This window comes from Perna viridis, chromosome 12 (assembly GCF_037379345.1).
Source record: "Perna viridis isolate PV_CMFRI_1.1 ecotype Kerala chromosome 12, ASM3737934v1, whole genome shotgun sequence".
Classification (NCBI taxonomy): Eukaryota; Metazoa; Mollusca; class Bivalvia; order Mytilida; family Mytilidae; genus Perna; species Perna viridis.
The window spans coordinates 7,365,323-7,381,771 of record NC_142456.1 but is presented as its reverse complement, the minus strand read 5'-3'; the positions used below and the strand labels follow the sequence as shown (position 1 = coordinate 7,381,771).

Sequence of the window (16,449 nt, the reverse complement as noted above, 5' to 3'; positions counted from 1 at the left end):
TATGCTGCTGATCGGTGCCGTGTTTACCGTCGTAGCTTCATATAGTTCCAGCTTCATACGAAATCAAAATGTACATCTTAATTATCAAACACATGTGTTCTACGTGTGTTTTTGCTTGTATGAAAACGGGAAGTATACCATGAAAAGATGAAATGATCGATTGGCATTGAACATTACCCAGTGTCCGATTCAGACACATTGGCTCGTTACAAATGACTATATAGGTCATATGCATTATCAGGGTCCCGATTGATATATAAAGTCATTGCCAGTTGTTTTGATTGAAAAAACATTCGGGTCATCACGGTTACGAAAGAGTAATCATATCGAGGGAACCAAAATTCTAGCGGAAGTCATCCGATTTAAGAGCATATCGCATTCTTGCCATTTCGCATTTCGGATTTTGAAATTAAGCCAAAATCATGGGTATAGACTATTGGACGAAAAATGTGTATGTGAGTGTGTGTGTGTGTGTGTGTGTGTTGGGGGCAGAGGGTTAAGAATTTGGCGTGGTGGAAAACATCGATATAATAAATAGCTCTTTTCATCTCAGTGTCAGTATATACTAGATTAAGGTTCTGTTTTTACCTATGAGCAGTTGGACATGGGATGTAGCAGTTATTTATTAAAATTGTATACTTATCATTGCTCAATCATTTGCACTGCTGAATAATATTTTTTTCTTGCATGGTCATGTAACATGGGGTATTTATTTATTTATTTTTTAATCTCATAAAATTACTTTCCTTTCCTAGATATTTCAGTGACACTCCGATTTGGAATTTTGTGTGGTTGACGGCTGAACGCTGAAGACGTCGTACCCTATTAGATACTTTCTTCTCATACAAATAGCGTCTAATTCAAACTTAGCCGAATGTAAGCATCTAGGGAAACTAAAACACAGTTTAAAATTTCACAAAAAAATTATAAAAAAAAATGTCGAGCACTACATAAAATCATTTATACAACCCTAAAGCCTGCCACAATCACTATATATAATTATTAATAAAACCCTAAAACGTGTCACCATCCACAATTTATCAAGTATGGTTATCATAAGATATTTTGTCAAATTATGTTACTTATTTCGTGTAACTCTAGACGAAAGTCAGTGCAGTTTTTGGTGGCAAAAGGGAGATAACCTACCGGCGAAGCCATTTCTATCGACACACTAACATTTGGGTGATTTTCCACAATGTCAAAGGACGGTACAATTCCGTTTGGGGTAAAATTTTTCGTAGGAGGATCTGCAGGGTAAGCGAAATAAAGTTCGTTTGCAATGCAAATGCGATTGCAATATAAGTCAACTATTGGCTCACCTTCAAACTGATTTATAACTTGTCCATCAATCACGTTGCACTTGCGTGGTCTCGAGCCATTTTTGATGAAGCTAAATAGCCTATTTCGATCATAACAAATTGTGAGAATAAGATCATTCTGAGTGATTGAAAGTGCTAGTGAAAATACACCATGTTTAGTTGTGAAATTGTCTTGATAGAACTAGTAATGTCACCCCCCTTTTTTTTACACACCAGTGATGCTGACATTAATGATTGTATCATGATGAATAGTTTTCAACCTGTATTTGTTGATTGCAACATACATTGCAATGGACACATTTCTTATAGATTATTTTGTGTTGAAAATTCCTTTAAGAACATTTGTTTTATAAGGTTTATTCCAATAGGAACAATTTTAAAGTATTATGTATCAGGGTTATCACCTTTCCGGTGGTCAAAATGTTATTCTTCTGATCGAGTTACCAATCTGGTCAAACCACGCTAATTGTATTTATATAAATAAAATTCAGACATTTTACTTTCCACTTCTGTATATAATGTCAGATTCTTGTCTTTGTTTAATTATTAAACCAGTGAATGAAGATCAACTACATGTATCTGCCATTGTTGTTGTACTCTACTTTCGGTGCAGAGATAAAACAAGTATGGGGAGCCATATGGGATACAATACAATTCCACTTTATAAATGGAAATATGCTAGTATTTGATTAATCCCTTTTGGGATTTAGTGTTCGGAGCTATTTTCTGATTTGGCCGCCCATTGAATCCTTTATCAATGCCTCAAATTTCATTCTGGAAAATTAGTAAATTTTACCTCACCTCAGAACAGAATGTTAAATAATTGTTAAATTTCAGTTGTGTCTGTTTCACCTTCTTATTGTTTTTGCTATTTAAGCCTCATTGTTCACGTGTGACTGCTGGTTTTAAATTCAAAGGGGGGGGGCTTTTTTCTCAGAGATGTGGCTGCTTTAAGTTGCCTGGTTATATTGGGGGGTATTTTATCAGATGTGGCTGCTTTACGTTGTCTGGTTATATTGGGGGGGGGGGGCTATATTTTATTTATTTTTTAGCTATTTCAGCTAGTTGAGCCATTGCAATCACTTAACGTCAGTCGTATATTTCCTAAACCATTTTGTGTGAATCAAATATAGCCATGTTGACATTTTTACCATTTATTGACATTTTTTTATAATTTTTAATGTTATTACTTTCGAAAAAATTTCTCCCCAGAAACCATTGGATAGAATTCAATGAAAGTTGATTAATTGTTCCTTAGGTATGAATGTTAGGAATTATTATCCTAGACAAAAACATGCCCACTTATACAGAAAAACCAAGCCAGGTGAGCAATTCAGGCTCTTTATCGAGCTTCTAGTTATCTTTATTGTTCAATATATATTTTTAGATTTCGGTCTTCATTATTTCATTCAAACGTTAAATGTCTGTATAGTTCCTGATTGAAATATTCCTTACTTCCTTTTGTACTTTTTTTTTTGGTTGTTGGTTTTTTGTTTTTGTTTTTACATATTTTGGGGTAAATGTTTTTTCTTTCTTGCCTACTTTTTCTTTTTGTCATATATTTTATCTATTTTTTTTAAACTACTACTAAAAAGAAATCGTATTACATGCATGTTATGATGCTGTGTCATCATTGCTAATTTTTTTTGTTTCTGTGCAATAATAACATTTATAATTTTTAAAGGGTCAAAGTGGGGCCATACCCTATAAATCAACTTTTTATACCCCTGCAAACAAAGTTTGGGGTATACAGGAATCACCCCATCTGTCCACATTTCTGGTAAGCACAACTCCTCATAAACTGCTCAAAGAATTTTGATGAAATTATATAGGAAGGCTGGGTATGATATGAAGCTGTGCACAAAGGAATTTAATTACTGTTGAATGACTCCAGAGGGACATAATCCAAAACAAGGGTTTTACATGTTGCAACTGCTCCTTCACCTCTCAATGAATTATTAAGAAATTCTATAGCTAGGGAGATTTGTAGATGTGCACGAGGTAATATAGTCAATGGGCTGGGAGGGTCCACCGTGTAATCCCCTCCCACGCATCAACTTATTGGTGATTTTTAAATACCTTTATACCTCGTTGATAAGGGATTCAGTGGGCGGCCAAATCAGAAAATAGCTCCAGACACTGAATCCCAAAAGGGATGAGTATTTGATTCATTGATGACAATATAGTATTGGACAAAAATGACTATATAGAATCTATTTTCCGAACTAGAAATTATTTATATGTGGGAACACTTTGGTTTTTAAGGTAAATTATTTCAAAATGATATTTATTTTATTTCAATTCCTATTCAAATAATTATTTAATTGAAATTGAGTTAGAATTGAAATCATTTAGATTTTTTTTTGGTTCACTTAAAGTTGCTATACTGCAGGGTGATCTCTATCATTAGATTATCGAAAGTGGCTAATTTCTAAATTTAAAAAATTTTTATATATCATTTTTGTGCAACATGTTTTTCAATTGAATCAATTCTAACTTTGAAAATTAAATCATTTATTCATTTGAACTACTTTAATAAACTCAACAAAAAAAACCTATTAAACAAAAAAATATTTAAAATTTTCGATGTTGGAATTATTTGTCAAACAATGGAAATAGTATTAACAAAATAATGCATGAAGGCAGATTTCAAAGCATCAGGGTCATATGGTTTTTTTCTTCATTTTGGAGATATCTTTAAATAATTAAGTAGCAGTCTTTCCAAAAACAGACCGAAGGTGTTTCAAACGTGTCAAAAACCCACCAAATTCAGTTTTATTGTTCAGAGACAGTTACTGATCATATAACCAGTCTTACGGTAGTTTTTCATTTGATTGTTGCGCTTTTGAGAAGTAAATTATATAGATTGTTCATGGAATTTGCACTTTGCAAGAGTTTTTGTTGATTTTAGTGAGAGATGATTGTATGATTTTCTAAAAAGTGCAGATCTGAATGCAGAAAAGCTTATCATTATGTAAAAGTACAACATGTAGACTGAAAAAGCATCGCTTGTTTGGTTGTTTTTCTTCACCATGAATCACTTTACCATTTGCAGTATCTGAATTTGTCCATAACTAGATACTTCTGCCCTTATTTTTTTTAAGAATGCATTGGTGGAAACAACATATATTTTTTCATTTCCTCAATTGCCCCATGATAATATAAACCAAGTGTTTCATGCAAAGGTAGTAGGAAAAAAGGTGGAACCAACGTGTTATACACTGTCATTTGTAGTGTATATTGGGGGGAAATGTTAATGTTATTGTCTCATTGAAAGATTCCTGTTTTTTCTGTCTATATATTGTGATGAAACATAAATAAATACAAATGTGTTGAATATTATGTTCTGCACAACTTATCAATCCTGTGTAAAAACCATTGTTGTAATCAAGAGATGTGGTGAGCTTGAAAAATTGTCCATAGCTAATTACTTATCCCAACAATGATTCAATTTCCAAATCTGTTTTCAGATTTGGTAACCCTGCTTTGAACACAGAATCCTAAAAGGGATTCAGGCCATCCTTGTCCTAACTTTTCAGCACTCAACATTGGCTGTTAGCATTTTATCAATAAAGTCCTTCATTGGCTGGAAGTCTATACTCTGTATTGTTAACATGATTTTCTGTGTATTGTAGAATGGCAGCAACATTATTTGTCCAGCCTTTGGACTTAGTAAAGAACAGAATGCAACTTAGTGGTAAGGAACTTCATGTCATGTTGTGCTGTTTTATTTTAATACAAGTTAAATTTCAGAAATAGAGAAATCCAACTTGTTATAGTGATAAGGTATTGAATAGTTTTTTATGTGTGTATTTAAGCAGCCTGATTAAAAATGCCAAAATAAATTCTGCAAAATATTTACTCATGGCTTAAAATTAGAAACCCCAAAATTTTTCTTATTGCCTCAAGGTCACCAAATTTTACACCTGCCTAAATAACTCACCATATGATATGATAATGACTTATTATTACGTGTATATGATGAAATTCCTCTGGTTTTTCAACATATGGGAGATTTGGCTTTCAACATGTTGTTTTATATTTTAGGTGAAGGAGGTGGTAAAAGACAGTATAAAAACAGTGGACAAGCCCTACAGATGATATTAAGAACTGAAGGAATCAGGGGTATCTACACTGGGTAAGGATATTACAGTGTCTACACTATCCCATCCCATTTGCACAACCACATTTGTGAATTATGTACATTCATGATTCTCATCATACACTCACAGGATCCATATGATATTCAATAGCAATCACACATGTTACACATCTAAGCAGTGGGTTACCGATATATGAAACAATAGTGAAGTATATTTTATTTTTCAAAAACATTTAAATGGGGAAACAATCTAGACTATAATAAAAGTGCTTTAGCTAAAATTGCCATAAACTATTGAGTGTAGGCACAAAAAGCTATGGTAGGTAGTGTAGCAGGAAACAAGACATTTTCTTTTGGCCTTATATGAAATAATGTACCTCTATTTTTCAGTCTTTCTGCAGGATTGATGAGACAAGCTACATACACTACAACCAGAATGGGAATCTACATGACTCTGTTTGATTACTTTACGTAAGAACTTTAGATTGATTCCAGTGGTTTTGCTCTAGTTATCTCCCTTTTAAAATTTAACAGACTAATTGGAGATTTTGTGTTTAACAAAATTTCAAATTTATACCGTATTACATGCATTGAGATACTTCTTTGTTTTGGAAAAAGCTTGTAATGAGTTCTCCATCTGTGTACTTCAAATTCAGAAGTTATCGATTAAGTGTAGATTTGCCTGTGCCATTAAAAGACCAATAGGCAAACACTTGTTGTTAAAACAATTATCTTTTCTTATGCAAAAAAAATCAAGTCAAAGTACCCCATAACTGTTAGCAAATATGAGCATATAAATTTCTCACAATAATAATTTACACTTCTAATCCTCCTCTACTTACCAGATGTTTATAATTTAGAAATAATTCATGGAGGGGGTAGGTTTATATTCATTTTAACATGGGTACGGCATTAAGATTCGATTATTAAACATCGAGCGACAGCGAGGTGTTAGATGAGAATATAAATGCCAAACTCATTTTAGGAAAACTTTATACATCAGTTATGTGATGAAAACTACATTTTTACTTGTGGGAAACTTAAAAGTCAAGATGCTGCAAAAATTATTTGACAAATGGGCACTTTCTTAAGCCTGAGCTGTTTAGCTTTAGCTCATATAAAGTCCTTAAAAGGGAAACAGTCAGGTTTCTCTTCTATTTTTTTTTTTACCATTCCAGGAAAGACAAGCCACCAAATTTTTTCATGAAGTTGAGTTTAGGATTAGTTGCGGGAGGTATTGGCGCTTTTGTTGGAACCCCTGCTGAAGTCTGCCTCATCAGAATGACAGCAGATGGAAGGTTGGTACTATACCACAAGATAGAATTTTATAACATAATCATTCTTTCTGTCTGTCTGTGCGAATTTTTGTTACAAAATCTTGGTACATGGCTGGACAGATTGATTTGAAATTTGTTATTTAGCTTTTCATTGATGAGTCATACATTGTATGTGATTTTAATTTGTGTCTGATATCAACTTCCTGTTTCATGGGACTTTCCTAATTTTCATTGAATTGAAAGATAGATAACATTTCATCATAAAAATCTCAGCTTCCACTGGATGGATTGATTCTAAATTTGGTATGTGGTTTTAAATAGATGCTGAATTTTGGTTGCTGTGCGATATCAACTTCCTGTACGACAACACATGCAACATTGTTTTTTTTTCTTTCTGGAATTTCATTGGAAATTAAGGCTTCACATGAATTTTTGATTTTCTTAAAAGGATTTTCACCTTTAGTTGATTTACATTAGTTATTTAATGTGAAATACTGTGTTATTTCCCAAAGTCTTCACTTTTCTTTCATTTTAAGTCAATATGCCTGTGTAGGTGTTTATTGTGTATGTAATTTAATTAGGTTACCGGTCGAACAGAGACGAGGATACACTGGAGTGTTTAATGCTTTGTCAAGAATTTCTTCAGAGGAAGGGATTAAGGCTTTATGGAGAGTAAGTTATCTGTATACAGGGAGCACCCTGAAATCATAAATCATTTAATACTGTGAACTAATTTTTATTCTTGGTTACCAATTTTTGTGGTGAAGGGAAAATTATTAGTTCGTAGATTCTAGAATTCATGGATTTGACAACTCTATCATACAAAACAAATTGGAAATTTTCTTTTCTTTTGGAACCAAATTTCGTGATAACCAAACCCATGGAAACCACAAAAATTAGTACCCCATGAACAAAAATACTTTCACAGTAATATATATATATATATTGGCTAACTGGATAAGAAAATCCAAAACACAATTTAAGTTATTGCTGTCTTGTGAAAATATTGGAAACAAAAGTCATTTTCAATATTTATTGGATAATTGGATAAAAAACAGTAATTACAAACCCAGACCTTATTTAGCATAAAGTGGCTTTTTTAAACATTCAGAGAATTGGCAACCATAAAAGTGTGCATGACATTAAATTTTGCAGAAATCTCTTTATTTGGGAGCACTTTATTGGGTTGAATGGACAGTATTCAAGTCCAAAGCCATTAGTATATGATCCTGTTGACAATCCTCCTTTTGTTCTTACAGGGTTGGAAACCAACAGTAACAAGGGCCATGGTTGTCAATGCAGCCCAATTATCTTCTTATTCTCAGGCAAAGGAAAATTTACTATGGACAGGTAACAAGCTTCCAGATTATCTACCAACAGTGGTTGTCTCCCTTTGTGTCATCATGTAGAAGACCTTATAACATCACATTCTGGGTTTTGGTCCTATGGCAGATATTTCATGCATGCTTGGTTAAACAAACAGTCTTTTTTCTAGTCAAACTTTTTGAGCCAGTTTTTTTTTATTGTGGTAGTGCACAGAAGCATCAGTCTGCAGATAGGTATGTCACTCAATTATACACATTATTCTGACTTCAAGCAAAGCAGTCCTCGCTTTGCTCTTTTCATCATTACATGGAGGGTAAGTACAGTCAAACCTGTGTTAACGACCGCCTGTATTCAGCTACCACCTGTTTTATGCGACCTAATTTAGGTCCCCCCAATTCATTTTTCTATTATTTTTAACTGTATTAAGCGACTCCCTGCATAACGCGACTAGCGACCGTATTATTCATGTCTAAATGGTTAAAAAACCTGACTTACGCGACCTTTTGATTTTAGCGGAAGTGTTTGAAAACCGGAAGTAGAGTAATTTTAAAACAAAAAATTCCGTCAAATTTACGAAAATATCCGGAAACTCGCGGAAATAAATACTGACGTATGAATAATAATCAGTTGAAAACAGTTTACATTAGATACGAAAATGGCGACGAAAAGAAAAGTTTTAACGTTAGAACAAAAAGTAGAGGCAATTAAATTGTTGGACAATGGAAGTCCAGCATATAAAGTAGCTGAAAGTTTTGGAGTAGGAAAAACACAGATTCAAAACTTGCAAAAGCGTAAAGCTGAAGTTCTCGAGGATTTGGAGAAAAACATAGCGGGCTCATCAAAACGGAAAAGACATAAGACCGGCAACGAAGATATAAATGACTTATGTTTGGAGTTTTTTTAAGATGCCGTCAGTAGAAGAATTAATGTGACAGGACCACTTCTAAAAGAAAAGGCATTACGATTTGCAGAATAAAAATGATGTATTTTTATTTTACCTAAAACACTTCTTTAATATTGTTAAATGCATTTTTAATTTTTATTAGTGTATCATTTTGTGTTTTATTTTACAGGTGCAATACATGTACATGTATATATTAAAGTTATCATGAAAACGTTTGTCTTTAAAGTGTTTTTAAAAAATCCTAGATGTCAAACCTGTTTTAAGTGACCACCTGTCTTATGTGACTTTTTTTACCTACTCCCTTGAAGGGTCACATAAGACAGGTTTGACTGTACCTAGTATTCCATTAATGCCTTATTTTTATTACATGTCAACAAACTTATTACTTTCATGGGTGTTTTTTTTTCTTTTTCAACTGCTAATTTATTCATGACCTTACACTTGTTCTTATTAGGTATCTTCAAATATTGAAGAGTTTTTCTGTCTAAAACTATTTTAATGAGAAATGCACCATTTGCTACAAAAGGAATGCTTTAAAGAAAATAGATTTTTTCTATTTTCACAACTTGATACTTTCCTTTCGATAAAAAACCCTGCACTTTTAATTACTTATATATTTCTGTGCTTACCAGGACTTAATTATTTTTTACGTAAGTACTGATGTATTTGCCTTTTCAGGATATTTCAGAGATGGTTTATTTCTACATTTTGTTGCTAGTATGATAAGTGGTTTGATTACAACAGCAGCATCCATGCCAGTAGACATTGCCAAAACAAGGTAAGGCCAACAAAAAAATTAATTTATCTATAAACAATGTAAACATAATTTTTTTTAGCAAATAATGTGGTTGAAAGAACAATAATCATGAAACAAAATATAGATATGATCATTTACTTGGAATCTCATTTCATTTTATTTTAGTAAAGAAAGAACTTACTATAGTTTTAAAGTACAACTTTAGAAGATTGATATACGTAGCCATGTAAAAATATCCCCCACTGCTGCAAAAAAAGTTAACATGCAAAATTTCCATTACTGCTGTAAAATTTGAAGAATCAAAATTGCAGGATAAGGAAATATGACAAAATTAGAACAAAATGTGTTCATTGGTGTCCCAGGGGTTGTGTCAACAAAATATTCCTATAGTGTTGCATGAACAAAATCAACAAAGTCCCATAACTCCTGTAGAATTTGTGGAATCAAAATAGTGTGGCAATATGATCAACTAAATATGGGGTCTAACAATCCTTCAAAATTTGAACAAAATGTGTTGAGCTGTTTTCCTGAGAAGTTGCGCCCACAATGTCAAGTGCGCAGACAATGGTATTTCTATGTCCTCATTGTGTTGCAGTTGGGGACAAAAATGTACATTTTACCAAGTTCTCTAGTTTGTCACTGATGGTAATTTTATCCCTCAATTTATTTTTTACTTTTTCTTATCATTTTCATCAACTTATATTTCAGCCTCCTATCTCTATGTACTTTGTCTATTAAGAATTTAAGTACCAGTCCATATATAATATAGACACTGCCTAGGGTAAAGTGATTCATGATGTAGAAAAACCCACCAAAGAAAGGATGGCTTTTCAGTCTACATATGCTATATTTTTACATAATGATAATCAATTCCGTATTCAGATCTGCACTTTTGAGAAAATCATACATTCATCTCCCACTAAAATCAACCAAATGGAACCAATTCAAGAACAGTAACTCCTGCAAAGTGCCAATTTCATGTACAATCTATATAACTTTTATCTCTTGTTTCTGAAAAAGAATTAAAACTGAATTCTGTGGGTTTTTTGACATGCATGAATCACCTTCTGTTTGATTTTTAGAAAGACTGGTACTTAAGTATATAAACCATTGGACTGTTGAAAAAAAAACTTTTCAGCTACTTGTTCTAGCCCTTGTCATAAATTGAAACATTTTTCTTATAAGCTAACAATATTTCATTTTAATCTTAGTTACCTAAGGGAACAGGCTAAACAATACTGAACTGATGTTTTTATTGACCAAAATGATCAAATACTGCATAGGTGTTTTATTAGTGTGTGGAAAATTTCACATTTTTCTTTCTGGGTTTTAAGCTTTTTTCATAATGTAATTTTTGCTGCAGACTAACAGTTCAATTAATAAGACAAAGATGAATAACATACCTTATCTTCATAAATATTTCACATGTTTTTATTTTCTCTTTCAACTTTGACTGCAAATATAGCGAAAACTAAATCACATCTTCAATTACAATTGTAGAATACAAAACATGAAGATGATTGATGGAAAACCAGAGTACAAAAATGGCCTGGTAAGTCCTATATATGCCTTAAATAATGTAAATAAAGGATTCTTATAGGAGACAACTGAAATGTGAATGCACCTGCTAACATCTTATCTTACAAATTAATATCTAAGTCTTCAAAAACTAAAAATTAATTGCTGCAAAAATGTTCACTCAACAAAAACTGCAAAATTATTACGTTAATTTGATAATAGATATTCACAACCCTGTTAAATTGAACTTTAATCAGTTTGTTTGAAGTAGTTTCTAGGGTTTGTGATCATTTTTGTCACCATAGGACAATGTATTGTATTCCAAAGAAAATTTTAGAATATGTCCTCCTATTACATATGTATTAAGTTTTTAGTGATATGAATATGGGCTGGTCTATTTCATTTGTAAAACTTACTTCATATTTATAAATTTACAAAGTATGCATTTTGTACTTAAAAAAATTCATTATATCAGTCTTCATCCTAAACTTTTAGATCCACAGGTTCAAGCAAAATTTTGGAGAATTTCTTATTTACTAGTAGATACTGCTGGGCTGCAAGTGGAATTTTCACCAGCGACAGTTTTTTTTTACTACTGGTTAATCATGAAGACTCTTATATATGTTGAACACAACAGCTGCTTAAAGTAGTTGCAGACATTAAGTTATATTTGAAAATTTTTTGAAAAATTTATGCTTCCACAGGAAAACTTCAAATAAAAATCTTTCACACTTTCAATGTCTGCTTTCTAAACTTAACAAGTTCAGTAGGTATTTCAAATTTCCATCTTGCCAGATGAAAAACTTGAACTTGTGAACAACTTAATCATTTAAAAAAAAAATCACTTGTCCCTTTGACTGAAAATAGGAATGCTAGAACACTGCATAATTTTAATTTTTCATAGCCGTTTTTATAGTTTATATGTATCTAATTTTTGTATATGAATATTTTTTCAGGATGTGGCATTAAAGGTGATAAGGAATGAAGGGATTTTCAGTCTATGGAAGGGATTCACGCCATATTATTTCAGACTAGGACCTCATACAGTACTGACATTTATATTTGTAGAACAAATGAACAAAGCCTACAAAAAATATATCATGGGGATCGAACATGGATCTGGGGGCTTATAAGGCTGGTTTGATTTAGGTCGCTGTTTGTTGTTTTGTTATTTATACATCACATTTAAAATAGGAGGAGGGGGTATTTTTAAAACCTTGTTAATTTGAAATAAGTTGGAAACAAATGTGAACTGTTTGTAATTTTTTTTTTTGGTTCTCTGAGTGATGTACAAGTTCATTGTGACTTTTTCAACGTAAACATTTGTGTGGTTTTAATACCTAAAATTACCAGTAAGGTAGTCATTTACAGTGCTTTATAATCAAGTTTTGATTGTCTTTGAGAAGTTAATTGGATTGTGAAAATAAGGTTTAAAATACATTGTTTTACAATAAATTATTTGTACAATTTTTGTTTTTTAAAGGATTGATGTAAATACTAAAACAAAAAAATCGGTCCTTGATCCTGTTTTCTTCATTCTCAAAACTCAAACTTTACTATTGTGTACAAATTACTGTAGATTTGTAATGAAGCTTTAAGATAGTATAGTAGATACTGACCCTGTTTTACAACTAATTAAAAGAAACAGTATTTATTATAGTTATGACATTTGTAAATTAGGCATGTGTTTGTCTCAAAACCATTGCAGTGTTGTTGTTATTTAGCTCTTTTAAAAAAATTCATTTTTTTTTTTATGTATTTTTAAAAATTAGACTATTGGGCATTTCATTATTTTACTTTTTCCTTCTTGCAGCAAGCATTACATTTCTCCCTTTGCAGAGTTGTCTTTCCTTTATATAAATTATCTCGTAGATTTTTGAAAAAAAATAATTTTGTTCCTACGTCTAACAGTCCCCGATAGATGTATTTAATTACATTGTAATTATAAAGGTCATTACAAGAACATGTATTGTGTGATCTTCAGGTTGTCTGCTTGACATTTTTAAAGAAAAATAAACTGCTCTTAACCAATTGGGTATGTAAGTTTCTTTATCCGACTCCATTATTTCATGAAAATGGGTCCTTATCGACAATTCAAATGTATGGAGATTCATCATTAAGGTAGTGTTGAATTCAGTAATAAATCATGTAATATTACTGATAAAAGTTTACAAATATATAGTTCTACATGATAAAAATGTTAAGGAAAGTATAAAATGGAAGATGTTACATTGTAATGTGTGATTTGAAATTCTGGAAGTATATAATAAAATGCAGATCAGTCATTTGATTTGTATACGTTCTACTTAGAAAATTCTGTAAATGAAAATGAAACTGCCATAGAACAAGACTTACAAACCCTATGGGATATATACATCTGAATTCTGCAAATAGGGAATTATAGTGTACAAAATGATTTTTACAGGATTTATAGTTTCAATAAATCTGGGATTTTGATACAATTTTTGCTTGGTCATGTATTGAACATTTCAATATATTTTGCTGTAAATTTTACAAGCACCAAAAAAAAAAAAAAAATACAGTAGTGTTGTGACTAAATTTAGGATTTTATCAGGAATACAGTTTGTTGGGCATTTGATTTATTATTTATATATGTGAATAGAATTTTTAAATTTAAGATGAAATGTAGTTACATATGTAATATAAAATATTTTGATAAATCTATACTCACATTTTATATTTAAGACTTCATCCTGACTTTTAAATGAATTGAAGTTGAAAATGAACTGTACATATTTGAAACAGACTCAAGTTAGTCATTTATTTACCATGGGCTGGCAAGGTATGTGGTAATTTTATCCCTCATGCATTGTAAAATGATTTACATTATTGGTCAGGCCATAGTTATACAAGTGATAAACTTGAGTTGTTGTGACCTTTATCTAAATCATATATTTTTGAATCTCATTATGTAGAGTTTGCATAGTATGAATTTTTTTTAACAAAATTGCATGGATAGTGCTACTTAATGTGTCACAGATTCTGTTATGTAAATGAATACCATGGAAAACCATAAAAATATTGTAATTGTATGAAAGTGTTTGTTTTTAATAATGTAAATATACACACACTAACTGTAAAGTTGGGTATTGGGTATACAGGAATCACCATTAGTCTGTCTTTCCATCTGCACTGTAACAGTTTCTCCTGAACTTTAAAGCTATCTTTTGAATAATGGGAATCATGTTGAAATGCATGAATGAATGTATAATTGCAGTAAAGATGATTAAAATTTTACATGTTCAGAGCCCAAGTACAAGCAGGGGTATCATTTTTGCACATGCCATAATATTATTTCTATTTGTTGCTAGATTTTATTTGTAACAAATTTATTGTGATTTGCCATGTATACACATGTATATCGTGAATGTCACACAAGTAATTACTGCAACTAGTGTGGCATTTTTACTTTTTGTATCTGAAAGTTCACATAAGATCCTTTTTTTGGTCTAAAATTGCTGACTTAATATATTGAAGTATTTATGGAACATTCAAAATAACAGCAGTTTTGAAGGTCAAGACAGAAAATATCACAGAGAGCCTGTTCAGGCAAAATATGAAGTTTTGTGGAGACATTCCAAAATATCAGGTAGTAAGAACAAATGAGAAAATGATGAAGTTGCCATTGAAAGGTACTGTGAAAGTGCTAATGTTCGTGCTGTACCAATTTTCATGGTTTTTGTGGGTAAGCCAAACCACGAAGTTTAGTTCCAACCAAATGAGATTTCCATTGATGTGTACACAGAAACCTCAAAACCATGAATTCAAGAATCTACGAACTTGTATTTCTTCCCTAATCCACAACAATTGGTATCCATAAATTAAAATACTTTCACAGTAGTTATTTCCCTCCAAGAGAATTTCCGATATTACTTGAGTTGCTATAAACATTACATTGGTGATATCATAGGGGCAAAGATTACAGAACACTGTAACATAAAACCAGACCAGTCCAGTCCAGTCAAGAAACTATGATACTGACCAAGTAAATAAAAGCACCTACCCAAATGAAGTATTGAAAAAAGTCATTTACTGTAACTCCACAATGGAATAAAACTTGATAATACACAACATTCTACTATTATTAAATTTCCTTACAAAAACTTTTACTGGACTACTACATGTTTTCCATTAAATGAGACCATAATTTTTTTTAAATTGGACTCGATACAATTCTATGAAGTGAAGCATCCCAAAAGATTTGTGTGCACTTCAAATTGTGGGGAAAATCCACTTGATGCTGATGAAATTATTGGACGTAAAGCACAAATAGTAGAAAAGTAACCAGGAAAAACAGTGAAAATTACAACAATGAAACCAGAAATGAGGTCAATGAAAACATCAAATTTAATTTACATATGTATGGTTTATGAAGGCAGATTCTTGTAGTATGTAAATGATACTAGTTGTTGCCCATGATTGTAACCCTACAATATAAGCATCGCTTTTCAATTCAACTGAGTTATGGCTTCAGTTCATACTTATAAATTCTCCTTAGCAACTGGAAGTTATACAACATTATTGTCAATTTGTCACATATACCGGTACTATTAGATGGGTATCGGACATGACTTGGAACTTCTTAAATAGTGATTAATTATTTATAGGCCTTGGAATGGTAAAAGTTTCAATCTACACCTGGTTTTATACTTGTTATATAAAAAGTTTAAATCTTTGGTCTGTTATTTTTGTCATGTTGACTAGAACAACTAAACTTGTCATTTTAGTAGTAAAGATATGTAACCTCATTTTAAAAGTTACTAGACAGGTTTTGCTTTCTATATTACATATCAAGTTGACATTGTGTTTTGAACCTGAATGCATACACTGTTGTTAAAGCCAGTAGATAACAAAGACATATTTACCTTATTGTTTTAGATACTCTTAAAGTATTGTTAAAATAAAGTACTGAAGCAACACTAGTTTTATCTTCTGTTTGATAGGGAGCAATCATTTGATGGAGACCCTACGGTGAAATCTGCCATAATTACTGGACGAGAATTTTTAGAAAAAAATCAAAGTGCTGTATATAGCCCTTATGGAAAAATCTTACGGTGAAATGTCAAAATTCAAAGTATTGATATTATGTCTCTTTACTTCATAAAACCAAATGGTTTCTTTCTTTGGAGCTCCTCACCACAAAAGCGAAATATAGGAAACAAAGAGTAATCAAGAGAACCAAGATTTTAGCAGAAATCAAAAGAATTTAATCCAGGGACAAAGCA

General features: G+C 31.7%; 1 protein-coding gene across 1 annotated transcript; it reads left to right on the top strand.

Annotated features, from left to right (window-relative positions):
- Positions 1-1,110: 1,110 nt before the first annotated feature.
- Positions 1,111-16,146, top strand: LOC148601040 (mitochondrial 2-oxoglutarate/malate carrier protein-like). Its single transcript, XM_088554627.1, has 10 exons — positions 1,111-1,254; positions 4,955-5,016; positions 5,367-5,457; positions 5,812-5,892; positions 6,600-6,719; positions 7,280-7,370; positions 7,958-8,048; positions 9,607-9,706; positions 11,186-11,237; positions 12,160-16,146. The coding sequence occupies exons 1-10, from the start codon at positions 1,196-1,198 to the stop codon at positions 12,334-12,336; spliced, it is 924 nt and encodes a 307-aa protein (XP_088410753.1). The 5' UTR covers positions 1,111-1,195; the 3' UTR covers positions 12,337-16,146.
- Positions 16,147-16,449: the final 303 nt, after the last annotated feature.

Excerpts from the sequence above, each read along its gene's own strand:
- LOC148601040 (XM_088554627.1), top strand. The coding sequence starts at position 1,196 with ATGTCAAAGGACGGTACAATTCCGTTTGGGGTAAAATTTTTCGTAGGA. Across the intron at positions 1,255-4,954 it reads TTCGTAGGAGGATCTGCAGG|AATGGCAGCAACATTATTTG; the intron begins GTAAGCGAAATA and ends TGTGTATTGTAG. Across the intron at positions 9,707-11,185 it reads GTAGACATTGCCAAAACAAG|AATACAAAACATGAAGATGA; the intron begins GTAAGGCCAACA and ends TTACAATTGTAG.